General features: G+C 63.6%; 1 protein-coding gene across 3 annotated transcripts in view; it reads right to left on the reverse strand.

Annotated features, from left to right (window-relative positions):
- Positions 1–1,869: 1,869 nt before the first annotated feature.
- Positions 1,870–26,438, reverse strand: part of DAGLA (diacylglycerol lipase alpha) — a 61,156-nt gene continuing 36,587 nt past the window's right edge. For 2 of the 3 annotated variants that reach the window (XM_047775563.1, XM_047775564.1), the window contains exons 3-20: positions 25,943–26,154; positions 24,520–24,621; positions 23,638–23,776; positions 20,547–20,634; positions 18,419–18,553; positions 17,771–17,848; positions 15,920–16,044; positions 13,024–13,177; positions 12,412–12,495; positions 12,230–12,307; positions 11,702–11,782; positions 10,757–10,899; positions 10,329–10,397; positions 10,045–10,117; positions 8,518–8,714; positions 7,334–7,463; positions 6,584–6,771; positions 1,870–5,272 (exon numbers count right to left, since the gene is read on the reverse strand). In XM_047775563.1, coding sequence (XP_047631519.1) covers positions 4,318–5,272; positions 6,584–6,771; positions 7,334–7,463; positions 8,518–8,714; positions 10,045–10,117; positions 10,329–10,397; positions 10,757–10,899; positions 11,702–11,782; positions 12,230–12,307; positions 12,412–12,495; positions 13,024–13,177; positions 15,920–16,044; positions 17,771–17,848; positions 18,419–18,553; positions 20,547–20,634; positions 23,638–23,776; positions 24,520–24,621; positions 25,943–26,154 — 3,031 coding nt within the window. In that variant the 3' untranslated portion in view covers positions 1,870–4,317. Of the gene's footprint in view, positions 5,273–6,583; positions 6,772–7,333; positions 7,464–8,517; positions 8,715–10,044; positions 10,118–10,328; positions 10,398–10,756; positions 10,900–11,701; positions 11,783–12,229; positions 12,308–12,411; positions 12,496–13,023; positions 13,178–15,919; positions 16,045–17,770; positions 17,849–18,418; positions 18,554–19,676; positions 19,828–20,546; positions 20,635–23,637; positions 23,777–24,519; positions 24,622–25,942; positions 26,155–26,438 lie in introns of those variants that run through there. The other variant, XM_047775565.1, reaches the window with a different exon arrangement.

Below are 26,438 nucleotides of genomic sequence, written 5' to 3' on the forward strand. Positions count from 1 at the left end.
CCACTAGACCGCTGAGCAAAGGGGCAACTGTCCCCAGGGTTTTCACCTCTGGGCCAGGGGAGAAGGGTGGCTGAAAGGTCCCAGACCCCAAGGCTCAGCAAAGAGTTGAGGCGGCCACCCCCAACTCCATAGTGAAGGCGGTTAAGGTTGGTGACGGGGCCCCAGGGAGCCTTGCCTAACCAGGACCTCGAGGGGCCCGCCCATGGAGGGGAGTCCCCATCGATACCACCTCCCCACCAAGCCACAGGAGTGAGGGATCCTGGCTGGGCACACAGGGCTCCCTGTGGTTGGCTCGGCCGTTCTCCAGGGCTGGTCCATTAGTCCATGGGGCCCTCATCTCTAGATCAGCCCACTGTTCCCGCCACATGGTGTAGGTAAATGCCAGGGAAGTGATGGCTACATGGTGCTTTCTCAGAGTCCAGGTCAGTTCCCAGTGCCCCGTGCTGGCCCCTGAGTGGCAGTAGGGCCAGGAGGAGCCGACAGCTCAGCAGGCAGCCCTGGGGAAAGGGAGGCAGGGCCTTGCAGGTTAATGAGTAACGGGCTGGAGGCCAGCCCGGGAGAAGGTGGAGTTCTGTGGACAGAAGCCTCCCTACCACCGTAGGACTGCCGGCCTCCCATGGGCCTGCACAGCCCTGGAAGCTGCCCATTTTTCCAAGGAAGAGAGGAAGGCCCAAAAGCTGGTGAGTGTGAAGCCAGCGAGCCCATGAGGCTGGGGGCCCTGCCGGGTACTATCTCCCCCACCTCCCTCCCATCCGAGGGTCCAAGTGGGGACGGGAAGGCAGAGTACTGCTCCAGCCCATCCCAGAATCACTCCCTCTGAGAGCCTCTCCCCATTTCACACTCTGGCTGTGTGAGTTTAGGCAAGTCACCGAACCTCTCTGGCCCTCGGTTTCTTCTGCTTTTCTCCACTAATTAGATGGGATCATTTGCAAACCCAGAGACCATAGGGTGTGAAGAGCCTCTGAAAACCATTAGGTGAGGGTGGAGGCCAGAGTCCTGGGCAGGAGACCTGGATTTTGGTCCTCAATCTGTCCCCAGGCCTGAGTAACCTTGAGTAGGCTTCCACCCTTAAGCCTCAGTTTCTTCAGGGAAGGCAGCACTCTTCCATCATCTTCCCCAAGCCTTCACCAAACACAGTCACTCTGGACTTAGGGCTGGGAGGGTGGGCAGTGTGGGGAGGGGAAGGTCAAGTTCTGGTCAAAAGCTGGCTGGGTCGGAGCTGGGCTGCATGCTGCAGGTCCCCTTGGGACTGGATGGGGAACAGCGCCACCTGCTGTGTGGAGGGAGCAGGCAGGAGCAAGGGGCCAGCGGGAGCCCAGCTGCCTGCCTGCCCTGGCCTGGCAGCCACTCCCCAGGCCTCACCATCCTGGGGCCAGGATGGGAGGGGGTCCCTGGCGTGCCCTTTTGCACCCTCCTAGGGAAACCCTCTGCAAAGACGTCCAGTGGGCCCCGCATTCCAGAGTCACCCAGCTGGGGAGTTTTAGTGTCCTCACCCGGCCCTGGCTCTCAGCACTTGGGGGGAGGAGGGGGCAGGCGCTGTGGGACCCAGCCGGTGCCCCACCGCTAGCTCTGTGGTAGCCCCAGGCCCCTTTGGGAGAAGGAGCTAAGAAGGCCCCAATTGAGGTCAGACGGGCCCCCTGGCACATGTCACACAGGCAGGGTGCAACAAGGAGCTGCCCCTTTTCAAGTGGGGCTTCGAGGGCCTTCTGGTCTCTCACCGCCACTCAAAGCGTGGTCCCCAGCCAGGTCATCAACAGCGGTGAGAGGCAATCTTGGAGGTCCCCTCCCACCACACGGCCCCTGCCCCCGGACCCAGTCCCCACCCCACCTGCTGGGAAGAGAGGTGACTCGAGGCGGCCAGCATGCTTCTACATCCAGTTTATACACAGCTCTATACAATATACAGAAACCCGTATATACAGATATATTTATAGAATAAGCTATATTAATTTGTCTCTCCTTTTTACAGCAATATTAGTTTGGATCTTTCATACATTAAGTACAAAAAAAGTCAGGGGAGCATGGCACGTACAGTGCGTGAGTGTCTGTGGGGCCCAGCTGCTCACTGCCGATTGCATATGGAGGTCATCCAGGCCCCTGGGAGGACAGGCCAGTGCACGGCCAGGAGACCTTGTGCTGCGGGTCTGGGGGACAGAGTGGGGGTCGGTCTGAGCCGAGCTGGGCTGAGGGGGGTGGCTCAGACCCCCCCAAGTGTGGTGTACGGAGGAAGGGGGAGACACGCAGCAGGCCCATCCTCCAGGGGCGGGGGCGGGGGCAAGGGGGGGTGCGGGTGAGGGGTGGGCTGACCCGGGGGCGGCCAGGGCTGAGTCCGAGCCTGCCCCAGCCCCAAGCCTGTGACCCTGTGTGGCTGCAGCCTTGGGGGTGGGGGGGTCTGTCCCTGATGGCTCAGTCCTGGGGATGGGCGGGCACCATGCCCCCTCAGAAGTCCCAGGCCCACCCTGGTGGAGGAGGAATTAAAAGGCCGGACCCTAAATCTCCCTGCTATTGGCTGGGGTGCTTATTGGAACTTTATTCTGATTTATGATTTGTCTTTTTTTTTTTTTTTTTTTAACTCTAAGAGCCACTGATTCCATCCCGTTTCTGTGTAGGGCCCCCGGCAGGGGCAGGTGCCTGATGGAACCTGATGAGGGGGTGGGAGTCAGAGGGCGAGGGAGGCCCGGCTCCCAGGTCTCTGTCCCTGTCTGTCAGGGTGGGCAGGGCTCCCAGACACCAGTGATCATGAGATGGGGGTCTTGGTCAGGGGAGCCTGGGCAGGCCCGGAGTGGGGGGGACCATGCCTCCGAGGAGACGAAGGCACAAGCGGGCGGTCAACGCCTGGGCACACACCAGTTTTCCAAACCGGGGGCCGCCTGGGCACACACCAGTTTTCCAAACCAGGGGCCGGAGCAGCAGGCGAGACGAGGGGAAAGGGACGGGCTCGTCCCCTGGTCCCCGCCGCATGCTAGCCACCTGTTTTCTCGGCAGGCTGGGGGGCGGCAGGCAGGCAGGGCGGGGAGGGCGCCCCGCAGCCACGTCCTCGGGATGGCGCACGCTCATGCACATGCACACACACGCCCGCGCCACATGCACGGCCTCCCCGCTCTGCCTCTGGGGACAGGCAGGGCCTCCCCTGCCACTGCTCCCCCAACCCAGCAGCGAAGGAACCCCTCAAGCAGGGGCTGTGGAGGCCTCGGGGCCCCTGGCCCCTCCAGGGTCTCTAGCCGGGTCCCACAATACCCCATCCTTGGCCCTGCTTCCTGCCAGCAGGGGTGGGAGGGCAGGGGGCCCCGTTCCCAGGAGAGAGCCCAGGCCAGCGAGAAGCGGGAGCCGAGGGGAGTGGAGGCGTGTTTGGTTTCAGATCCCAGGGCCCGGGGTGCCTTGGCCTGGGGGAAGGTGATTAAAAAGGGGTTTGGTGGGACCCTCTTTCCTCCCAGGGCACTGACTCTGCAGCCAGGGGTGGTCACACCTGTGCCCTCCACCCTTTGAGTGGCCAGGGTCCCTGGGAGTAGAAGGCAGGCCGGGAAGTAACTAATGGGCAGTGGGGCAGGCCTGGGTACCCAGGACCCATGGACAGAGAGATCAGCATGAGGGAGAGCAAGCAGAGAAGGGGTGGTCCTGCCTTGGGCCCCGTGGACTCTGGCCCCTACCTGCTCAGAGAGGGGCTACTGAACACATGATTGCAGGGTGGGGGGCTTGTGAGCCCAGGACAGAGCCTGAGCCCAGCCCAGCAGCTTCTGTAAACATACACAGCACTGCGGGCCACCTCGGTGGGGGGCGGAGGGAGGGTCCCCCCAGGGGGCTGGCCAGCAGGCACCAGATCTGGGGGTGGCCAGGGCAGATGCCAGACCTGGACCACAGATGAGAGTACGTGGGGAGGGGGCTGCTGCTCTCCATCCCGGCCCTGGCAGCACAGCCAGAGGGCAGTGATGGGGAGTCGGCATACCCATGGCCTGTCCTGGAACAGGGGGGTGCCAGGATGTCCCTGTGGGGGGCAGTCAGGCTGAGGGGACCCCTCCGGTGGGCTGCCCCGGGCTCCTCCTTGCTCCACACCCCTCCCCCTCATTCCCACTCTGGGAGGCCTAGATCCCAGCTGCCTTGGCTCTGGGGGGTCCTAAGCTGAGGTAGGGATGCGGACCCCCAGCTCAGCAGCAGTACCCAATGCCTGAGGCTACCCTGGCCCCCCCGGTGCGGGGCAGGGACAGGTGGCCCTCTCCTCAAAGCCGCCCAGCCCTGGGGCGGGGGTGAGGGGCAGTCACCAGGAGACGCAGGAGCCACCGGCTTTGGCCTGGGCCTCAGCTGGCAGCCGCTCCTGGGGTGCTAGCGTGCCGAGATGACCAAGTCATCCTGCTTGGGGGGGCTAGCCCCGTGGCCGGTGGGGGTAGAAGTCCGGATCTTGTCCACCGCCAGGCACTCCTGGCTGCTGAGGCCCGTCGGCGTCAGGTCCATGAGCTCACCTGAGGAGCTGAGTGGGAAGGAGGGTGACAGCGAGATGCCCGAGGAGGGGTCGGCCGAGCCGGCAAAGAGCCTCGGGGGCTTGGGCACCAGGTTGGGCTCGAACTGGGCGCGGAGCAGGATCTCTTGCTGGCTGGGGGACTTGGGGCCCTCGGCGTAGTCGCTGGTGGGGCTCTCGGGCACCACCATGCAGTAGAGGTCCTGGAAGGAGCTGCTCTTGCTGTCCAGGTTGAAGAGGCTGTCGATGAACTCCGCGAACTCCAGCACCTGAGGGCTGGGCGAGTCCCCCAGACGCCCGTCGTGCAGCGCCAGCTCTGCGCTGCGGGGGGCCGGCCCGCCCCCCTCTTCTTCCGGCTCTTCGTGGGCCGCTGCGCTGGGGGGCCGCTCGGGGGTGACGCCCCCGCTGCCCAGGGCGGCCTCCAGGGGCTGCGTGTCCTGCGAGTGCTTGGACAGGCTGTCGGCCGCCAGCAGCTCGGTGCGCGAGCTCAGGGACGGGTTCTCCTCGGGGATGGCGGGGTCGATGTAGAAGAGGTGGCCCTCGTCGCGCTCCAGCACCGCGTGGAGGCTGGGCGAGCCGCGGATGCTGCGGAAGCCCGAGGAGCGGCGCGAGTCGAAGCTGTACAGCGACTCGGTGTCCGAGAGGCTCTCCATGGTGGCCAGCGGCGCCCGCCGCGCCTGCAGCTCCGCCGCCAGCCGCTCCTGGGTGGACAGCAGCAGCAGCTCCACCGGGTCCTGGCGGGCCGCCGAGGCCGCGGCCACCGGGGACAGCAGCCGCCCCTCCGAGAAGCCCTCCAGGCTCATCTCAGACTGGGACTTGCTCCTGTGGGGGGCAGGGCAGGGTGGGACTCAGAGGGGAGAGGCCACGCACCCCCAGCTCCCCAGCCCGAGAGAACTTGGGGAGGGGAGGGAGGGGACAGTCGTTGAGTCGTTTGGGGACAGGGAGTCCTTATTCTTAGAAAGCAGCTCATGAGAACCCGAGATAGAAGACGAGAAGGTCAATGCTGGGCACGGGCAGGGTGCGGGGCCCTGCGCTGGTGCCCCTCATTGCACCGACAAGAGACAGGTCCAGGGAGACTGGCTGGCCCAGGTCACTGGAGGCGGGAGGGAGAGCGCCCCCACGGGGCCGTCCCCACCCTCCGGGCCAGGGCCCCTCTGTGCCCTTTCCCCAGCTCCTGTCACTTCCTTCCTCTCCCTGGGCTTCCTCCTGCCTCTCCCAAGGGGGGCAAGCCCCCTGCTGGAAGGCACCCTGCAGCCCCTTGGCTGCGCCCACCAGCCTGCAAAGACTGAATGAAGGACCCGGAGGGCGACGCGGCAGTTACTGCAGCTGTGCGGAACACTGGCGCCCCCACCTGGTCACGCAGCCATCACACAAAATGCACACAAGAGAGAAGTCAGGTGTCCCCAACCAAGGGCAGGCAGGAGGCAGTGACCATGCAGCCTCTTGACCAGATCTTTAACCTGGACTCAGGACCTGGGAGAGAAAGGTGCCGGAGAGGCAGGAGGATCCATACCAAGCCAGGACCCACAGCCTCAGAGCGAATGTGAGTGGGGGTGTCTGGGAGCGTGTGCATGCCTGTGTCTGTGTGTGCAGCCTGCACACAAGGTGTCTGTACGTCAGCCAGCCCACGCAGCTGAGTGGCTGGGTCTGGCACAGGTGCACCCATCATTTTCAGGCAGGGCTGCCCGTCCAAGCATGTCCTTGGGTACGAGTGACTTGGTGTCTGTCTTGGTGTGTTTCCCACATGTGAGTCAGTCTGTACGGAGCTCTGGGCACTTAGAGCTACTATTTGTAAACACAGGTATAGACACATGTAGGCTTCAGTACAAGTGTGTGTGTGTGTGTGTGTGTGTGTGCGCGTGTGTGTACGCGCACGCATACTGGGTGTAAACGCCTGAGAGAATCTCTGTCCGTGGCCAGCGGTCCAGCATCCCTAGACCCCTCTAGTCCACGTGGGCTCCAGTGGTGGCAGGCTGAGGGGCAGTGGCGGCAGAGCGGGAGAGACCCCGCGGTGGGAGGGGGGCAAGTCCCCTCCCGTGCGTGTGTGCAGAGCTGCATGAGCACATGAGCATTCGCCATCTGAAAGCATGCTCGTGGCCCCTGGTCACACCTGCTGGGGCAGGCAGCACTGACCTGACACTGCTGTTTCGGTGGTCTGCGGGGGGCAGGTCCAGGGCCAGGCCGGCGGGTATGGGGGGCCCCGTGGGCAGCGGCTGCTGCTGGAAGATGAGCTCAGGAGTCAGGTCCACCTCGGTGGGGCTCACCATGACCTTCGCAGCAGAGAGGAGGGCTGTCTTCCCCTTGTTGTAGTTCTCCAGCACCTGGGGACAGGGCGGGGAAGCTGGCGGTGGTGGAGGGGTGACAAGCACCATGGGGGCAGGGCGGCAGGCCAGGCCTCTCAGGCCCAAGAGAGCTTCATGGGGTCACCTGGCTTCCCCACTAAAGGTCCCCACTCCCTCAGGAAGGCTGGGGATGGGCCCTGTGACCCTGCCTCGCCCCACGGATGGGCCAGGTTGGTGTTCTCCTGCCCTGTGTCAGCCTTGCCACGGCCAGGTGATGGCTGAGGCTGTACCTGCTTGGCTGTGCATCTGTCACGTGCCGGGTGGCTGTCAGGATTTCTGAGCCCAGCCTGCCTCAGGGACAGGTCCACAGGTGCCCCCCAAACGCCTTCCCACCACGGGACCACAGAGCGGTGTGGACAGAATGCAGCTCTGGAGCCCAGGATGTGAGCGGACCCCCTGGCCCCACCGCAGCCCAGTGGGGGACCCTGGCTAACTTCTCTGGGTCTGGCGCCCTTGTCTCTAACACGGGGATGGAGACCTGGCCAGCAAGGCATTGTGGGGCCCCAACGAGGGGGCCCAGCCCAGCGCCGCCCCGGCTCACCTTGTGGAGCCCCTCCATGACCACGTAGGGCAGGTGCTCGTGCAGCATGGCCGGCGAGATGATCACCTCGTTGAAGGCCTTGTTGTCGCCCCAGATGGCGAAGTAGGTGGGCTCCTCCTGCTCGCAGCAGCTGCGGGGCACAGGGGCCGGAGGGAAGTGGGGGGCAGGGGGCAGCCTGGCCTTGGACCCCGGGCCCCAGCTCTGCTCTTTGCCCTGGCTGAGTGCGGGTGGGGCGGAGTTGGAGACCCCGTGCCCGGCCTGGCCCACAGGGCTGTGTCCCCGGGCTCCATGCCCCTGCCTCACCCAGCCAGGAACGTTTGTGCCAAACGGAGCCAGAAAGGCCGACCTTGAGCCTCAGCCCTGAGCCCCACAGAGCCTCCTCCCACCTGCTAATGGTCTGGGCCACGCCGGCTCACAAGCCTCTGTCGGGGGAGGCAGCCCAGCCCCCCTGAGAGCTGTGCTCAGCCTCTCCTTTTCCCTCTCCTGCCCCTGCCAGCTGTCTGCTGCTAATCCCAGTGCCGAGGCCAAGTGACAACTGAGGGGGAGCTGGCTGGGGCATTAGGGTGACCCTCCTGGGCATCTGCTCGTATGTAGATATGTGTGTATGTACGTATGTATGCACTATGTATGCATGTAGGTGTGTGTATGTCCGTACGTGTGTGTATACTCTGTAGTGTGCACGTATGCATGTACACACACGTATGTACATATGTTTGTATGTACGCACGTATTTACTTTCTTTTCCTTTTTACAGCTGCACCTGCGGCATATGTAGGTTTCCAGGCTAGGGGTTGAATCAGAGCTGCGGCTGCCGGTCTACACCACTGCCAGAGCCACAGCAGCACCAGATCCCAGATGAGTCTGTGACCTACGCCACAGCCACAGCAATGCGGGATCCTTAACCCGCTGAGCAGAGCCAGGGATCAAACCTGCATCCTCATGGATGCTGGTTGGGTTCATTACCACTGAGCTGCTATGGGAACTCCAGAGCATCTGCTTTTAAATGGATCACAAGTGGGGACAGCTGCCCTGGGGGATGCCAGGGAAGGGCTGACAGTGGGGACAAAGATGGGGACCGTCGAGGTGGGAGCTGCAAGTCCTGCTCTGGGCTGGCCTCTTCCGCTTCCGGGTAACCTCGCCATGGGGGCCCTGAGCCGCGGTCTGGAGTCGCGGGCAGCACCTACCAGCACTGCTCCGCTGGGTGGTTGTGGACCACGTGGATGATGCGGCCAGGCGGGTAGAGAGGGGTGCTGGCCGACAAGGCGATGGTCAGGTCGCTGGGGTGGGTCCAGAGCCGCGTGCTGGCCAGGGTGGTCACCTCCACCTCCTCGGGCAGCTCTGACTTGGGGATGCATTTGGTGGCCCCCACGATGATTCGCCACTGCAAGGATGGGGGAAGAGGGGGCGGAGCTGAGCGGCGCTGGCAGGGGCAAGGAGGTGCCCCGAAGGAGGGCTCCTAGGTGACATGGCCAGGGGGCAGAGGGAAGGACAGCATGCAGGGGGCTGAGGTGTCCAGAGGCCATGATGGCCAAAAAGGTGCCAGGACAGATGATGTGGGCTGGCTGAATTCAGGGCTGAGCACCAGTCAACCCCTCACCTAGTGCAGGGGAAACAGGTGCAGCGCAGGGAGGAACTTTGTCTAGGTCATTTCACGTCAGAGGCAGGATAGAGCCCGTAGCTCGGTGCAGGTGCACCTGCCAGACCCGGCCACGTCTGGGGTGGTTCCCCGCCGCTGGCCTGTTGGGCCTGATAAGCACCCAGGGCTGGGTCTGAGAGGAGCCATCTATGTCCTGGAAGCGGGCTCCTCCAGGCAGACAGGGGCCCCTTAGGCTTCTCTGCCTGTCCACCCCCGGGGACTGGGCCTAGGCTCCTGCCTGCCAGAGGGTCACTGGCACCAAGGCTGGGAACAGTCCCAACCAGGCTGAGACGGTGAATGGGGGAGGGCTGGCCTGGGGGACAGCGGCCCCGCTGGTCCAGCTTGGCCACCTCCTACCTCTGGGAGCCTGGCTGCAGCATGCCCACCTCTGGCCTGGCCTGCTGAGGGCCTGCTTGCTACAGGAAGAGCCCCCCAGTGTCCCCAGAGGCCTGATGACGGGTTTGGAAGGGCTAGTCCCTCCTCTCTGCCAGGGAAGCCAGAACAGCCCCCAGATCCCCGCTGCAGGCGACCTCCAGCCTCTGGGGACCGGGGAGAAGCAGTGGCCTTTGGAGGAGGCCTTTCTGTCACACTCGAGGCACTGAGCCTCCGAACAGCTGTGTCCTGACTGCGGGCAGCTCTCTGCCCTGGGACCTGGGCCTGAGGGCCCTGGTTCCAGTCCTGACTGGGTTACAACTTGCTGTGTGAGCAAAAGCGAGTCTCTGGCCCACCCTGGGCCTCGTTTCCCCATTTGTGCAGGGACAGGCAGGGGGAGACGGGGACAGGCAGGGGGAGACGGGGCAGGCAGGGGGAGACGGGGACAGGCAGGGGGAGACGGGGCAGGCAGGGGGAGACGGGGACAGGCAGGGGGAGACGGGGACAGGCAGGGGGAGACGGGGTGAGCTCAGAGATGCGAAGGGTCTGACGGCCTGAGGTCCCATGACACCAGCCACACCCCAACCTGGCCTCACATGGCAGGGGCTTCTTGTGCTCTGTGCCAAGGGACAGGCAGGGCACAGGGCAGATAGGGGGCCCAGAGCCTGGGGGGCCCAGGCAGGAAGGAGGGGAGCGAGCTCACTTTGGGCTTAGTGCTTCGCTGCAGGACGTCCAGGAGCTGCCTGCGGAAGCCTTCCAGCTGGGACAGGCCGATCCTGGGGAGGGAGCAGGACAGCGTATCAGACTGGGTGGCCAGGGACTGGGAGGGCGGTGTGGGGGCAAGGAGACCTTCCATCAGGGTCGGGGGGAGGGTGGTGGAGAGCCTGCAGCCCCCGGGGGTCCCTCCAGGATGCGGGAAGCTGCCTGGGTGAGGCCCTGAGCCGGGAGAAGAGCCCAGGCCAGGCCAGGAGAGAGGAAGCAACTTGCCTGGGGACAAGGTCTTTGCCCAGAACCACAGCCGTCACAAACTCCTTAGAGTACTCCATGGCGTCCTCACTGCAAGGGAAGCCGAGGGGGTGCTAAGGCGGGGGAGGGCACGGGGCTCCCCGGGGGCTCTGCTGGGCACGCCTTCGAGCAGTTTCCTAGTGACTGGAGGCCCTCTGGGGAGCGGGGCTGCCTGCTCCCTGCCCCGCCCAGCCGTCTGGGAGGCTCTGCTGGGGCCAGACCCCAGGGTGTGCCTGGCCTTTAACAGAGGCTCCCCCCAGCTTTCTCCCGCCTCTCCCCCTTGCCAGGCCATTCCCAGTTCCCTTGTGACTGGAAACCAGACTGCCCAGGCCAGCCCCCGCCCTTAGCCCTGCCCGGCCCTTGGCCTCCCACCAGCTCCAGCCCCCTCGGAGGCCCGGGCCCCTGCTCACCTCAGCAGGCCCCCTGGCGGGGAGTACGCAAAGCACTTGAGGGTCGGGTACTGGGGACGCAGGAGGAAGGAGAGGATGGCAGCGGTGCCTGCCCCCAGGGAGTGGCCCACCACGATCAGGCCGTAGTGTTTGGTTCCGCGGCCCTGGGGGACCAAGAGCAGCCCTGAAAGCCCTGCCCACGGGCCTTTAAGCTGACCGTCTTAGCTGATATCAGGGAGGCTGAGGGGTCTTCCCAGAGTCCTGGGAGCATGTCGGTGCCACGTGGCTGCCAGGGCGGAGCTAGGCCCCCACAGAGCAACTTCTTGGGGAGCCTACCCAACAAACTCCTAGTCATCCTTCAAAACCTTGCTTGGAGGGTACGTCCTTGGAGAAGCCCTTCTTGATTTTTCCTGGAGAGGCTCTCTCCCTCCTAGATAAATGCACCCGTAGCTGGGATGGATCTTGATATACAGTGAGGAGACTCTGTCATCATCACGTGGTTACCTGCTCCCATCTCTGTGCCCCAACAGCTAGACGGGGTCTCCTGAGGCCAGGGACCGCCTGGCTTTGGGAAGGGCAGTTGGCAGTACCCCAAGAGCTGCCTGCCTGCACAGGGAAGAGCGGGCAGGGCCCAGATGGTCCCCAACCAGAGCAGCATTCTGCATTTCACGAGGCCCCAGCCTGAGCCGCCCTTGTGCCTCTGATGACAGGCACAAAGCACGTGGGCACAGCTGGGCAGGGCTGAGCAGGGGTGTCCCAGAGAAGCTGGTGCAAAAGAAGAAAGGGCCAGAGGTGGGGAGAGGGACTGGGCAGGGAGGAGCGGGCGGGGAGCCAGGGGTCACAGGAGGGTGTCGGAGTCTGGCCTGTGGGAGAGGGCCACCAGTCACCCATCCTGCCCCCGGTCTGCTGCCCTGTGGGAAGGCAAGCCGGGAGTGGCCAGGGATCCTGGCATGGAAAACTCCTCACCAGGTCTCGCCCGAAGGCCTGGGACAGGACCATCTCCTGCTCCAGCTTCTTCTTGATGTACTCCGCCGAGAGGACCATGCCCTGGGTGAGGAGGGAACCGAGGCGGGGTCACGGGAAGGGAAGGGGGCCTTCAGGGGACCGGCAAAAGCTCAGGGACGCTAAGCCTGCTAACGCTGTCCCGCCTGTCCCCCCTCTGGTCCTCATAACCACTTGGCCGTGGGGGCCGGTGGCATTTCGCCACAGCATTTCCATTGCCCAGATGGGAAGACAGAGACTCGAGGAGGGGATGCGTGTTTAAGGAAGCCAGTGTGATCGCGTCCCAGTTGCCTCCTCGAGCTCTTGTGGACGGGATCTGTGGGGCAGGGCTACGGGGGGCCCGGCAGGTGGGGGGCAGTGGAACTTTCAGACGGCCCTCGCCTCTCTGACCCATCTCTTTGGGCGAGCCCGGGGGAGCCCCCACACTGACAACGGGACGGGCCCACAGGCTGGCAGGGGAGGAGAAGGCCCGGGGGCCCACAGGAGGGGTACCTTGTGTCCCAGCCAGGTGCCGTGGTGGCCCTCCACCGGGAGGCGCTCAGCGTCACCGGTCAGGTCCGTCAGGGCATCCTTGTGGGGAAAGAGGCCGGTGAGGAGCGGGCTGAGGCCAGGAAAGCGGAGGCGGGTGCCCCTCGGGGGCCCATGGGGCGGGCAGGGGGCACTGGGCGGCGTACCTTGGGGGAGAGGGTTCCCCGGATACTGATCACTACCTTCTTCTTGTCGTGGTCCACTGCCACGTAGAAGGGGGTTTCGTAGACCTGGGAGAAGAGTGGTTTGTGAGCCTGGAAGGGGCTGGACCCAGGGAAGTGACCTCAGCAAGTCTCCTTTGGGGCTGGGGAATCTGGCGCCTCTGGGACCTACATGTGACCGCTCTGCCTGCGAGGGTCACTTTAGGTCCCTCCCAACCCAGCACACAGCCCACCCTGCCTCTCAACACGCCTTGGGCGGCCCTGCCGGCAGCCTCGTGCCCACTCAGGCAGCGGGGTTGCCTCACTGCTCCTGCCCTCAATTCCTTCCCCCCAAAGGCTGGGACCAGGAAGCCCCATTACTGGGCGCAGGGTTGGGGTCCACTTCCCAGCCCCAGGGGGGGGCGCAGGCCGGCTACAGGGAACAGGAGGGGCCCAGCTCTAGTCTGCCAGCCAAGCCAAGGGCTCTTGCTGGCAGGGGTGGGGGGGACAGCTGCGACACCCCAGGCCCCAGCCCCACCTGCGCCCTGGAGCCTGCAGAGGACCAAGGCTGGGGGGAGGCTGCACGCCGGCCTGGCCCAGCCGGCCCCGGCCTCTCACCGCATCGTGGCAGGAGGTGTAGACGATGTCCACTGCGGTCATGTTCTCGTCCAGGAAGTGGCGCCGGATGGCAATGGCGTTGCAGCCACAGCAGTTGTCTTCCTCGATGGTCACTCCAGGGGCAAACCGGGGCCGTGTGGGGCACAAGCAGCACCTGGGCGGGGTGGCAGAGGGTTCAGGGCCAGCGGCCCCCATGGAGCAAAGGTTTCCCCGCTCCTCTTTGGAACCTATTCTTGCAGCCCCACCCCCTCTCCAAAGCATCCCTTGTAAAAGCTCTACCGGCCGCTTCCCAGCGCCCCCAGGCAGCACGTGACCTGGTGGGTCTCTCCCTCCCCTTGTGGGCTGGAGAGGCACCCTCTCTCAGGGACTGCTTCTCCCTCGTGGGCAGCCTCCTTGGCCTCGGACTCTCGCCAAGGACCCAGACGTCAGCCCTGGCTTCTCTCTAGTGACACCTGCGCCCACGGAACCTTATCCCGCCTTGGGCTTTAAATACCACCTGTGCACTGATGAGCCCCCCCAGACCTGCTCCCATTCAACAGCCTACGCAATGTCCCACAGGACTGCAACCTCTCCCGGCCTCCGTCCCCAAGGACCTGCCTCCCGTGCTTGGGCAGTCCCCCCACTCCCCCCTCAGTGCTTGGCGCCTGACTTGGAGCCACGGGGTCCTCAGCCCACCTCACACCCCACAACCAGTCGGTCAGCACATCTGCCTTCAAATTCCGGACCAGACTCGGACCACTTTCCCTCAACCCTGCTCCAGGCCGCTTACTCCCTGCCCAGGAGCGTCATGGGGTCTCCTGACCAGTCACCCTCGTCTATACTCGCCCCCTTACGTCCTCAATTCAGCAGCCAACAGGACCTCTTAACATGTAAGTCAAGCCACACCCCTGCACCCAAAACTCTGCAGGGCCACCCTTGCTGCCTGGCGGAAAAGCCGGCATCCTTGCAAGGGCTGAGGGCCCCACCCCATCTGACCCCCCACCTCTGGCCTGTTGCCAGACTCCCCTTGGCCCTAATCCTGCCTCAGCATCTTTGCGTGACTCCCTCAGCCTAGAACGCTCTTCTCCCAGATCCTGTGCGGCCCGATGCCTCAGTCCATCAGGCCTCTGCTCAAATGTTATGCTAAGTGAGGTCTGGCCCTGCCCAGCAACCAGCCTGCCAACAGCCTGCCTAATTTTTCTCTAAAGCACCCATCTGCTCCAAAGGGCTGCACTTCCCCGTCTGTGTCTCCCCGCCAGGCAGTGGGCTCCACAGGGCAGGGGTTGCTGTGCTTTGGTTCACAGTTATGTCCTCAACACCAAGCACAGCAGCAGGCACACAGCAGGCTCCCCCCAAACGAATGGGCAATGGGCGAGCGGCTGAGCTGGGGTACTCAGCTAGGGTGCAGCTGCTCCTCAGGCCACCAGAGGGAGCCGGCACCCAACAGATGGGGCCCTGGAGGCGGGAGAGCATGTGACCCGAGCTGACCACTTTTCCTGACTTGACTGCCGAGATTTTACTTAAGAATCCTAGGTGCTGAGAGGTTCGTCCTCACGCGAGCAGCACCTGAGGGCCTGTTACCTACCTCCTAAGAGGGACAGGCCTTGCTGAGAAAACCCGGGATCAAGCAAAGCCCTGGATCTGGGGTGGGCCACCACCTCCATGGGCAGGGAGGCCAGCTGTGCCCTCAAGGGGTCTGAGGTCCTTCTGCTTTCTCTCCCTGCGGCACGAGAAGCTGCTGCAGATTCCCCGCCCCCCCCGCCGCCCCATCTGCAGGGTGCCTCAAGAACACAGGTTGCTGGCTTCAGAAACATCCCATAGGCGGGCAGGATGGACACTGCCTGTACAAACAACGTCCCCGCCCTGCCAGTGAGGGACGGGGCAGGGCTGTGGGGCCCAGGTCTCAGGACTCCTCGTCCAGTGCTCATTCTGAGAGGCCTCTCAGCTGCTGCAGGGGCTCCCGAGGATGCTGGGGGGCAGGGAGAAGACAGCTGCGGGGAGGTGGGGGGGGCGGTCTGGCAAAGAAGGCAAGGGGCCTGGGTACCCTGGTCGGCTCTGTCAGTGGCTCAGGGATGGTGAGAACCAGTCTGAGAGCCCCTCAGCGTTCTGCGGGAAGGATGCTGCAGGAGGGGGTGGCTGCTGCGGGCCGCAAGGGCGGGGTGTCGTGGACAGAAGCTGCCCGCCCAGCATGCCAGCCTTTCTGGAACAGGGAGCCTGGGAGCTGTCCTCCTTCCAGCCCTGCCCCAGCGGAAGGTGAGACACCAAAGAGCGGGAGGGGCCCTCCCGGGAGGGGCCCTCCCAGAGCGGTTCCTCCTCTGGGCCACTTAGGACAGCAGAGTCCACCCTGGCCCCAGGTGTGGGCTGAGGGTGGCATCCGGCTGAAGCCTCGCCAGCTCCCTCAGAAGAGGGTTGGAGCCTCTCACAAAGGGGCTCCTTGCCGCCCTTCCAGAAGCTTCTATGGAAAGCCTTCAGGAAAGGCTTTCCGGAAAGGCAGAGCACAGGAGGGGGCCCAGGAGAAGGGAAGATGTGGCAGAGGGCGGGGAGAGAGACGGGGGCTGGGGAGGGGGGACCTGAGCTGCCAGATGCTGAGGAGCCTCTCACGTCATCCTCTCATGCAACTCCAGGAGCCATGCATCTCCATGCCCATTTCACAGATAAGGAAACTGAGGCCCGCTGAGGTAGGCTGACCTGCCGAGGGCTGCAAGTGACCAAGTGTGGATTCAAACCCAATGCGGTGTGATTCCAAAGCCCATGCTCTTCCTCATCCAGGAGGAATGCAGTATCAGGAAGGTGGAGGCCTAGAGGTGGAGCCGGAGAAGCCGGGCAGGCCGCGGGGAGGTGGGGGCAGGGCGGCAAGGCACAGTCCCTCTAGGGAGAGCCCCCCTCGGGAGGTGGGGACCGGTACTCAGGTACTCACGAGCAGGACCGGGCCAGCTGGCAGAGGCCGCAGGCCGGCTTGCGCATCAGGTACATGGGCCAGCCGTAGGCGGCCAGGGCGAAGAGCATGTAGTAGCAGACCTCCTTGTAGCGGAGCATCTCTTGCTGGAAGAGAGGAGGCCCAGGGGTCAGCTCCCGCCCGCCCGAGCTTCAGGGCCTGCAGGCTCCCTCCATGGGGGGCGGGAAAGAGAGCTGACCCCCCCCCTCCCCCGCCATGCCCACCTGCCTGGAGCAGGGAGGGGGATGCTCCCTGGATGATAATTGCATTTCCCTAATTATCTCCGTGCAACCAGGGCACGGATCCTCCCGAGACCCGTCCTGCCGCTCCAATCTCAGAATTAATGATTTGGGGACAGAAAAACACTCGAGCACTGGATCGATGTCCAAGAAGGGAAGAGAAAGGGGGGAGGTGAGAGTGACGATCGCCCCCCTGTGGTGTCAGGCCCGGGAAGGGCCTGTTTAACCCTGAGCGGCCCGGACCCTCTAGAGGGATGGGGGCGGTACCCAGCCTGGAGACCCAGACACGCTGGGGGACCGGCCAGTCGCCCACCCTCAGGGAGCCCCGGGCTCGACTCAAGGGTGTCTGGGGTAGATTGGATCTCTCCAGGGAAGGCGCCAGCTTGAAAGCCAGTGTCTGAGGCCAGGCTGTTGTTATCAGCCTGAGGGAGGGGGAGACACAGGCGTCCCAGCAAAGTGGCTTCCAGGGTCCATCCCCGGCGCCCCGGGCTCTGGGGGCCTCCTGCACTTAGAGGGAATTAGTTGCCTTGTAAAAGTTAAAGAGGGTGATTAGTCATCCTGTGAAATAAGCAGCACCTTAATCAGGGCCCAGAGGGGTGGAACCGTCCCCAGCCGCTCTGCTCTTCAGGAACGCACCGCCCAGAAGGTAATTACCCTCTGGCTCAAGGCAGAGGGCGGGGCCCTGGCAGCCTGGCTGGCTGGCAGGCAGGGACCCCAGCTTCCCGGGGCTTGGGCTTGGCTGCCCCACCCGGGGAAGATGATAATGAACCTGGGCGGCCCCTCACTGCTCCCCCCATCCCCCCCAGCAAGAAGCACCTGCCAGCAATGGGCTATTTTAAGAAGGGATGCAAGCGCCTGCTTTGGGAAGTAGGCGCAGACAGGGATTCAGATGTGAAGGATGAATCCTTTCAAATGGTATCCCCACAAGCACCACCGCTCACTGGCACCGTGCTGGGAACTGGGCTGGGGCTGGCTCGTTCCTTCCCTCCAGGGCTCTGAGTGGAAGGCATGCCCAGCACCAAAGGCACTGCGAGAACAGGCTCAGAGGGGTCAGGGACATGCTCAAGGTCACGGCCATAGGAGCGGAGCTCTGCAGACCAAGTCCCAAGGCAGGCTGCAGCTTCGGCTCTGGGCGAGGGGCTCCCCCCACCCCCGGTCCCCAACCCCCAAGGCCTCACCCCTCCTTTACTGGGACACCCACACTGGATTTCTACTGAAGGCAATTAAGAAGAGGTTCTGCTTCTCAAAAAAAAGCTTGGAAACCAGAGGGCTGTGTCCTGCTGCTGCCTTTTAAAACAATAGCAACCGCGGCTACAGTAGCAGTAGCAGCTCACCCCTGTGAAGCCCTTTCTAATCTCTGGAGGCCAGGACCACTGAGCACAGCGAGGCGACTCAGGGGTTCTGTTTGCAGCACTAGCGCAGTGTGGGGGGTGCTCGGGAGGAAGAGGGTGTGAATGGAGGAGAGAGGCCGCCTGGAGAGCCGAGGGGGGGCCCATGCAGAGCAGGGACAGCGGGCAGGTGGTCTGCTTGGGCCATCCGGGCAGAGGGAGAGAAGGACCAGGAATAGGGCTGGGGTCGGGGGGCTGCGACTCACCGAGTTCTTGAGGTCGAGGTACTTGGTGTTTCTGGTCACCGGCATCCCAGACAGAAAGGCCAAGATGTCGTTGTTGGCCTGGAAAACAGGTGCGTGAGGGTGGCCGCCCCGGGAAAGGGTCCAGGCTCCCGCCCTGCCCCCTGCCTGCTGCCCAAGGGCCTGAGAGCCCAAAGGAGCGTGTGGTTTCTAGCCCTTCCGTGACCCGGCCAGTTTGCCAAAAGCTGAGGTCTCCTCATGTTTCCCGCTGCTCCCCTTCCATCCAAAGCCTCAGCCCCCAGGGACGTCGCTAGCCCAGGCCGAGGAAATAGCGTGTTCTGTACGGGGTGCTGGGAGACTCCGGCTAGGACTGCTGAGCTGGCGGGGCTGGGGTGGAGCCGAGCATGGAGGCTGGAGGCTGGAGCATGGAGACGAATGGATGGCTCCTCAGGCCCTGCCATCAGATGTCCAGCCCCGGAGACACACGCCGCCCAGCGGAGGGGTGCCACCCAAGCAAGAGCCGAGAGACGGTCTGGCTAAAGGGATAAGCTGCAGCAGGGAGGGCAGCGAGCCTCCAAAGGCTGACCTGCGGGGCCTGAGAGGGCATGTGGAACCTGGGGGGCAGCAGGGCCAGCCGGGAGGGCTGCACGGGGAGGCCGCGGAGGGGCTCACCTCGTCCAGCACGGCGTTGCGCTTGGCCCGCTGCCGCTGCCGGAGCAGCACCAGGCCAGCGATGATGTCGGATGGCACGATGTCGAGGTCTCGGAAAAACTCAGCGAAGAGGTAGGCGATTTCCGAGTAGGCGTCCTAGCGGCCCAAGGAGGCGGGAGGCGGGGGCAGGGGAGCGGGGGAGAGAGAGAGAGCAGGTGTGAATGGCCTGGGGCTGGGCTTTGCTCCGGCTCCCTGTGCAAGCTCCCCCGTCCGGGGCTCCGGGCCCCTGCAGACCTGGCAGAAGCCAGCACTGACCCTCTCTGTCCCCCACCGCCTGGCCCTTCTGTCCCTGGAGTTCCTACGGGACTCACCGGCACTGCCTACCACACACAGATGCCCACAAGAGCCATTTCCTGCTCTTCCTCCGGTCCTGGGCATCAAGGCTGGCCTGGTCTTTCTCCTTCGGCCTTTCTCTCTAGCAGAGACGCCAAAGCTAAGCTCCTGGCTGCTTTCTCCCCACCTCCCACCAGCTGTGACCTTGAATGGCCCGCTAAGGGCTCTATGGAGCTCCGGGTCTCAGGACCCGTGTGCCCACGGCTGGATGTTCAGGGACCCCCAATATGCCGGAGACGGGTCATGTGATGGTGGGTTAGCGCCCCTGCTGCACCACGAGCTCTGTCCTCAGGACAGTGGTGCTTGGGGCCTGGGGGTGCAGGCCAGGCAGAGTCCCCCCCCCATCTCCCGACAAGCAGAAATCTTGGGGTTAGGGAACCCCTTCCCTAACGGGCTGTGGTGGGCGGGGGGGGTGATGGTGGAAGCCAACTAGGCACCCGGTTCTCTCTTGCTGGGTTTCACCCTTGAGGGTCTGGCACTTGTAAGAGAAGAAAACTCAAGGGCTGCAAACTCAAATGGCCTAATGGGACCAAAGGGAGCCAGTGGCTGCTGCTAGGGGCCCACCTCGGCCAAATCGGGAAACGCTGAACTTCACATCAATGCCCTGATTTTTAAACGCTCGCCTCCAAAGGGAATCCTTAAGCAACAAAGCGCGAGCGGATCAAAACCTGCTCTGGGCTGGACCTGACCTGACGCCGGGCCATCAGTGCTTGAGGGGACCCAGGCTGGGGGAGGCCTGCCTTTTCCCCAGGCTCCAGCACCAGTCCCGAAGCTGCCCTCTCCAGGCCCTAGGCTGAGACCCTTCAGACCTCAGAGAGCCCCACCCACCAGGGAACCTCAGGGGTGTGGGGGGGCTGGGGGGGCTTTCTTATGCTTGATTACTCACTCTAGGCTCACCAGGGGCTGCGGTGGGAGGAGGCCACTCAAGGCTTCTGGTGGCTTCCATGGAGGGCATTTGCTGTCTGGCTCGGGGAGGAGTGGTCTCCTGAGCTCACTGGCTCTGCCACTAACTAGCTGTGGGACGCTGAGCAAGTCACTCCACCTCTCTGGGCCTCAGCTGCCTGATCTGCAAAACGAGGGGTGGGACTAGATGATCCCTAAGGGCCCTGCCAGCGCTGGGGGGCTCCGCTAAGGGCCCCTGAGGGCCCGGCCTCCCCTCCTCCCACCCAGGCCGCCGCCCCCGCCTGCCTTCCGCTGTGCCCTGGCCCATCTGGTTATTCCTCAGAGCACTTGGCACTGGGGCAGAGGGTGGACAGTGCCATCCAGAGCCACACCAAGCGCCGCCCACTCCAAGGGATCATCCAGAGTGATTTGCAGCTGGCAAGTCACTGCTTGTCTTTTTTTGGCTACACCTGAGGCATGAGGAAGCTCCTGGGCCAGGGATCAAACCCGCGCCACGGCAGTGACCTGAGCCACAGCAGTAGCACCATGGGATCCTCAACCTTCTGAGCCCCTAGGGAACTCCGTCCGAGACACCGCTCTGCTTTCTTTTCAAGCCCCCCTGGTTTTGCAGCATCTCTTCTAAACTAAATTTTAAGTTCCAAGGGAGTTGATAAAAAGTCTTCAGATGTTTCTGTCCGCTTGACAGAGCAAGGGGTTGGCTGCTCCGCCCTTGGGGGGAGTGGGTCTTCCAAGGGGCAGGCTGTCACCTGTGCCTGCTCAGAGCCCCGCCCGGCCCCCTTGTGGCCCCGCCGAGGAGGGAAGGCTCCCGAGTGGCAGCACGTGAGCCCGAGGCCAGCCACTTGCCACGACTTACTGACTGTGAGTCCTTCGTCCGAGTGCAGCAGAGGAACACTTTGAGCCGGCGTGACCAGCTGGTGGCCTGACCCTCTTCTAAGCGGTGCCTGCAGTGGGGGAGAGTCGGTATGAGTAAGGTCGGAGGGCGGAACCAGAAGAGCTGGGCCCAGACATTATGGAAACAGGGCAGCCTGTTCCCAGGACCTCGCCAAAAGCTCCCGGGCAGCGGGGTCAAGGGGAGAATAGGTCTGGGCCCGGCCAAAGCTGGGTGGCCAGTGACCAGCTGTCAGCCAGAAGGGCTCTCCTTGGGGGGCTCCTGCTGGGCTGAGGTGGTGCACCGTTGACCAAGGCCAGGACCTGTGCTCCTGGCTGCCGGCAGACTGACACGGTCATGCCCCGGGGGCTTCAGAGCTGGGAGCCCAAACTGGGGGCTGACCCGTGGCCCACGCGTGCAAAGGGTCAATCCAAGATGGCAGCAGCGTGCCCCCTCTGCTGCCACGTACCAAGGCTCTGGAGCAGGCCTGTGGACAGACCTGCTTCCCTTCTCGGAAGAGATTTCAGATACTCATGTTCTCTGTACTTGGGGGAGTTTAAGGGGCTGAAAGAGGCCTAACATTTCACAACCCCATGGCTGGCCCTCTCTTCCCCCCACACCCCAACAGCCCCAGTGGCTCTGGCTGCTCTGATGAGGAGTCAGGGCAGCCAGGAGTCTGTACCCAAAGGGAGAGCGACTGGCCAGTTATCCACAAAGGCTCTTCTGACACTGGGTACCCAGAGGTTGGTGTGTTTTGAGCATAAAGAGAACAGATCCAGCTTTACAAATGTACATGTCCAGACTGAGTGAGAAGAGGCTGGCTTGCTTCTATGACATGTGCCCTCGCTGCCCCTTCAGAGCCTGGTGCTGGGTGGTTAGGAGGAGGGGCACGGGTGGCCCCAGATGCCCGTGAGGCACTTAGCATCCATCAGGAGTGACAGGCCAGGCCCTCCTCCCCAGCCTCTCGGCTCCTCTCTACAGCTAAGGGCTGCTGCCTGCTCCCAACCCTGGTTCCATGGGCCGTGGGCCGCAAGGGCAGGGAAAGCCACAGGGCCTTCCAGGGCTGCAGGATGGGGGTAGGAAGTTGCGAGGGAACTGCTATTTCTGGGACGTGCCAGCCCTTTGGGACTTGGGCAGCCTGACATCCTAAGCCAACATCCAACCTACTAGAGGCTTAGTAAAGGGACAGCATGCTGGCCAGGCTGAGTTACCAGAGCATCAAGTTCTTTAATCCTTTCTAACCAAAGTGGCTTTTAAACATTTGGAGAAAATTTCCTCCCTTCCCTCTGGCAGGTGGAGGAGCTGTAGACTCTACTGCAGTACCCATTGTGCCCACCAGGGAGCAGATGGCACTGATGACATGTCTGGCCTGATGCATCAGTTAGGCTACAGACACCAAGACTGGGAGAGACACATTAAATCTGGATAGGGAGTCTCACGGATCCAGCACCCTCTGCCCGGAGGCTCATTAAAGTAAAAGGCAGGCAGTTACTCCTTCTTCAAAGAGCCACAGTTAAGGCTCCCAGGGAGGAGTGGTGGGAAGAACCCTCCTCTAAACCCCACCAGATTTCACTGGAAGGAGAAGGGGCCAAGGACTTCAACAGCTCCCTGACTTCCAGAAACTAAAATAACCCATCAGTGTGGCTCAGGAGGGCTTGTGCACATCCCCAAACCTGCAGGTGGATGAAGGGTCGGCAGGCTTGAAGACATCCCTGTTAGACCCACTGCTGGTTTCAGAGCAGAGGGCAGGCGAGAGGGGAGCAGCCTGACAGGTGGTCACGGCAGCCCAGCCATGGCCTGTGCTGCCCTCCCAAGCCCACCAAGAACTGGACAAACCATAGCGGGTGGGGATCTGTGCACTCTGAGGCCCCTCGCCTCCCACACGGGGCCCAGAAGTGCTGGAAAACTTTCTAATTCAGATGACAGCCACCGCCAACTTTCAGCTGCAAAGGAGCTGCTGCCCTGGGCCCCAAAGGCAATTACCCAGAGTCGGGGGGGGGTAGATTTTTTTTTTCCCGGGGCCCCAGGAGCCCAGAAACCAGGTCAGGCGGGGGCATGAGCTCAGAGTGAGCAAAATGGGACGGGTGGTAGCCAGCAGGTGCACCGGGAGAAACGACGGGCTCTGGGGCCTTGGCTCCAAAACCTGGCATTTGGGGCTGGGAGGTGGCCGGCCCGGGTGCAGGTGTGGCTCTGGCCACAGCTGACGTGGAGCGCCCAGGGGCGCCAGATGCGGAGGAATGGGAGGGTGGGATGGGGCCTGGGCGACCTAGTCCCCTGGTTGAGGGCTCCCAACCCTGCTGCCAGGTCCCCTCCCCACCAATCTGACCTGGGCCAAGTGACCTGCCCTCCCTGAGACCCAGACTGCTCCCCTTGGGAATGGGTCTCCCAGCTGCACCAGGGTTGACAAGAGGATTACACAGGCGGATGGTGAAAGGGCTCAGATGCTCAATTAAAAGGAGTCACTGAGACCCAGCCTGGAAGCAGCACCCACCCCCCCTTTGCTTTCAATGAACAGGGACCCTCTGATCACGCCTGGACTCCCTCCCTCATTCTCTCTGCCATGGCACAGCCTTCCCCCTTTACCAAAACTCTGGGCAAAACCTCCCCTCCTCCAGGAAGCCTTCCTTGATTAACCTCCCCCAGCCTCCTTAATCCTAGAGGCGGACTCTCCTGGCGGCAAAGAGCAGGGGCTCTAAAGCCAGAGTGCCCAGGCTTGATTCCTGCCACACCTCTTGCGAGCTGTGTCACCTCAGGCAAGTCACATAACCTCTCGGTGCCCTAGTTTCTTCATCTGTATTATAGGACGGATGCTAACAGCTCCCTCGGGGAGCTGCCGTGAGTTAATACATGCCATTCTTGGCTGGCTGTACACGTGCTTCCTTCCTATGGTTACTGGTTGATGACAGGGACAAATGGCTGCCACTGACTAAGCACGACCTTCCCGTGTCAGGCACGCTGTGAAATCCCAGGAACGGTCGTGGTTCCCGCTGTACAGACCCGGGAGCCGAGGTGAGCCCGTGGCTCACGCTGAGTTGCCGCGCTCGGGGACGGCCCGCCACCCGCCCGGCCGACTGACCGCAGGTTGTAGGTGCGCAGGTTGCGCTGCCTCCGCTTGGTGGCCCTCAGCTTGACGAAGGTGCGGCCCGTGGGGTCGAAGACGCAGAGGACGGTGATGCAGACGCTCAGGATGACCACCCAGTTGCAGACGACCATCCCTGGGGAGGCGGCGGCGGCGGGAGGCAGAGGGTCACGGTGCTGGGGGCGCCTCGCTGGCTCTTCAGAAGGGGCGCCGGGGCCTCCCTACCCCCAGCTGCTCCTGGGGCCAGATGACACGGCCCCAGCCTCTGGCCACGCGGCCGTCCCCCGACTGAGCAGGGACCCCAAGGCCCATCCTTACACAGGGCACATGCTCTGTGGGTTTCCAGAGCCCCAGGCGCCTCTGCGCCTCCTGTGGCCCCGAGACCAGGGTCCCTGAGGGAAGACGGCGGATGCGGGCTGAAGGCTGCAGCCTCCCCAGCAGCCTGCCAGTGGCTGCTCGTGGTGCCTGAGCTTGCTCTCCTCTACCCTCACCCCAACCCTGGAGCAGGGCTGCCCTCTGTACCCCCGAACCCTGCACCGGGGCTGCCCTCTGTACCCCCGAACCCTGTACCAGGGCTGCCCTCTGTACCCTGACCCCAACCCTGCACCGGGGCTGCCCTCTGTACCCCTGAACCCTGCACCCCAGGGCTGCCCTCTGTACCCTGACCCCAACCCTGCACCGGGGCTGCCCTCTGTACCCCTGAACCCTGCACCCCAGGGCTGCCCTCTGTACCCTGACCCCAACCCTGCACCGGGGCTGCCCTCTATACCTTGACCCCAACCCTGCACCGGGGCTGCCCTCTGTACCCTGACCCCAACCCTGCACCGGGGCTGCCCTCTGTACCCGGACCCCGACCCTGCACCGGGGCTGCCCACATACCGAGAGTGACGTTCTTGGCAGTGAGGTCGTTGCAGGAGGTGTAGTACTGAGTGAGCCAGACGATGCCCACTATGGCGTAGATGAACTCGATCACCAGGATGGCTGCGGGGACAGCAGGGCCCGACTGAAGGACAGGGAGGCCCTGGAACCTGGGCCCAGCTCCTCCTGCCACAGGGCACCCAGCCAGCTGGGAGCAGGGGCGCCGGCCCTCCCGCCGCCCCTCCACACAAGCCTCGTGGCACTGGGAGCCCCAGGGAGCATACGGCCATTCCACCGGCTGCTCTAGCTCATGGTCCTCGGGCCCCGATGCCTGCCCCTCCCGCCCCCACCCCCACCCCAGAAGGTGACTGCGAAGGCAGGTGACGGAGAGGCATTTCTCTGTCCCTTCAGCATCAGAATTAGATCTACGAGTTCGGGGATAAGATGTTTCTGAGGCAAGCTACTAATCGCTCCGAGCCTCTGTTTCCTCATCTGCAAAATGGGGGTGCAAGGGCCGGAGTGCAGGGCCGTGAGAACCGGGTGACAGTCTTCATTTCGTGGAAACTGCTATTTCCAGGAGGAGGAAGGCCCCCTGCTCAGCCCAAAGCACTGGGCCCAGGGCTGAGACGGGGATGGGGGAGGCAGGGGGGGAGAATCAATAGCCCCCGGCCCCCCCCGGGGGGGGGGCAGCATGAGACATCTGGATCCACAGGCAGCCCAGGGTGGCAGCTAAGAGTCCAGGCTTTGGAGCCAGACAACCTGGGTTCAACTCTCAGCCCTGACACTGGTGCACTTACTGCTGTGTGACCGGAAAGGAGCTAATTAACCTCCCTGAGCCCAGACACCTCATCTGCAGAACAAGACCAGCACTGGCTCCTCCCTGAGTTAACACGGATAAGGAGCTTAGCGCGGGAGAGAATTCACCAGCGGTGACTGGGAGGAGGGGCTGGAACCCAGGAAGAGCACCCAAGCGGACCCTGGGGGGCTTCCCCAGGACGGTAGGGGACCGCCTGGGAAAGGACCGCAAAGCAGCTGACGGGACACGCACAGCCCAGAGCAGGGCTTGGCCAGGTCTCTCTGCAAAGGGCTGGAGAGTAAACAGATGAGACGTCGTGGGTCACACTCTCTGTCACAACCATGCAGCTCGGTCGTGGCCGTGCAAAAGCCGCCGGAGACAGCAAGTACGTAAGTGAATGCCTGGGTTCCAATAAAACTTTATTTTCAAAAACAGATGGAGGGCTGGACTTGGCCCTCAGGCCTCAGCCTGCCCACCCCCCGCCCCGGGCCAGAGGTGAGCCCAGTAAGTCTGCCTGTTCGCTGCTGGACCCCGGTGCTGACACAGGGCTGGGCCCTTGGCATGTGGCTGAATGAATGCTGGGCCCCAGGACGGGGGTGGGGTGGGAGTGAGCCGGAGCAGCCCCCACCCACGGCGGGTGGCCCTTACCCAGGCGCACGTAGAGCACGTACTGCATGGATTCGCGGGGCTCAGTGTAGAGGATGCCGCCGCGCATGCTCAGCCAGATGATGGCCATCTCGGCGATCATGCAGCTCAGCAAAATGCCCAGGTAGCCGCGGCCGTGGTCCACCAGGTTCAGGGAGCAGGCCTCGTTCGGGTTGTAGACCAGGCCGAAGAGCACCACGGACAGGATCACAAACCTGGGGGGACGCACATGTCAGGGGGGCCGGGCAGCCTGCGTGTCCCCCTCCCCCGCTGCGCGGCCGCCCCCTGGCAGGTGGTCCCGCCCAGCCTGGACTCCGGCCGGATGGATGACGTTTCGGCTCTGGGTGCAGAACTGCAGTCCTCCAGCAGGGAGTCCCTCTAGGCCACGGGCAGCCAGGGGCAGCCAGGGGCAGAGACGTGGGGGCAGGGTGCTCAGCCACCAGCCGTGGGTGGGCAGACGGCAGTTCCGCCCAGTGCTGGGGTCAGGTCCCCCGATGGC

Source organism: Phacochoerus africanus, chromosome 4 (assembly GCF_016906955.1).
Source record: "Phacochoerus africanus isolate WHEZ1 chromosome 4, ROS_Pafr_v1, whole genome shotgun sequence".
Classification (NCBI taxonomy): domain Eukaryota; kingdom Metazoa; phylum Chordata; class Mammalia; order Artiodactyla; family Suidae; genus Phacochoerus; species Phacochoerus africanus.